This window comes from Sinocyclocheilus grahami, unplaced genomic scaffold, assembly GCF_001515645.1.
Source record: "Sinocyclocheilus grahami isolate Dianchi unplaced genomic scaffold, SAMN03320097.WGS_v1.1 scaffold3453.1, whole genome shotgun sequence".
Taxonomy (NCBI): domain Eukaryota; kingdom Metazoa; phylum Chordata; class Actinopteri; order Cypriniformes; family Cyprinidae; genus Sinocyclocheilus; species Sinocyclocheilus grahami.
In genome coordinates, this window is record NW_015508577.1 from 4,696 (window position 1) to 5,586 (window position 891).

At 35.5% G+C, this 891-nt stretch overlaps 1 protein-coding gene across 1 annotated transcript; it reads left to right on the forward strand.

The window, feature by feature from the left end:
* Positions 1-257: 257 nt before the first annotated feature.
* Positions 258-890, forward strand: LOC107576295 (transcription cofactor HES-6-like; the record flags this gene model as incomplete). The annotated part of the gene is made up of 3 exons (XM_016262500.1): positions 258-353; positions 500-572; positions 730-890. Coding segments are annotated over 3 exons (330 nt in total), but the record flags the coding sequence as incomplete, so codon positions are not given.
* Between the last annotated feature and the right edge of the window lies 1 nt (position 891).

Here is an 891-nt window from a genome sequence, read left to right on the forward strand (position 1 = left end):
TTTTTTTAGTACCTTATGAGTGAAAATAAATTTTAATTAGCATGTTTTTTTTTCCTCATTCAATGCTCAAATCTCAAGTATAGGCCTAGTTATGTTAAATACTCGCATACAAATAATAATCTGGGATGTCCAATTAATATGTCACACTTCAGACATACACCTCACAGAACTGGCACGTGTGTTGTGTGTCTTGTGTTGCCAAATTTGTGCTGAATTAATCGCTTGAGGATGTAAAACTGTCTTGTTTATAATTTTAGCTGCGGAAACCCTTGATCGAGAAGAGACGCAGAGAGAGGATAAACTCAAGCCTTGAGCAGCTGAAGGGTATTATGGTGGATGCCTATAATTTGGATGTAAGTGACCCAGATAAGCAATAAATAATTTTATATATATAAAATATAATTTAACTAATAAATTGATTTTAATTATTTTGTATTCAAATAAATAATAATTTAAAAATAATTTTATATTGCAATTTTTCCTCTCACTTTTCCCACAGCAATCTAAATTGGAGAAGGCAGATGTTCTTGAGATAACGGTTCAGCACATGGAGAACCTTCAAAGAGGTTCAGGTTAGACTATGCTAAAACCATATTGTACCTTTTTTCACACGTATTTGAGGTATTATTTCAAACATACAAACAAACCCTACTGGTCTTTAAAGGTAATTTCATGATTGTTTACATGAGGTCAAATCACTCCCATGGTTAAATTATATTTTATTTCCAGGTAGTAGCATCAGTCCAGGCATTGGGTTTGAGTCTCGACAAAGATACGGTAGCGGCTATATCCAGTGCATGCATGAGGTGCACAACCTGCTCCTGAGTTGCCCTGGGATGGACAAAACTCTGGGTGCTCGTCTGCTAAACCACTTGCTGAAATCTCTTCCCC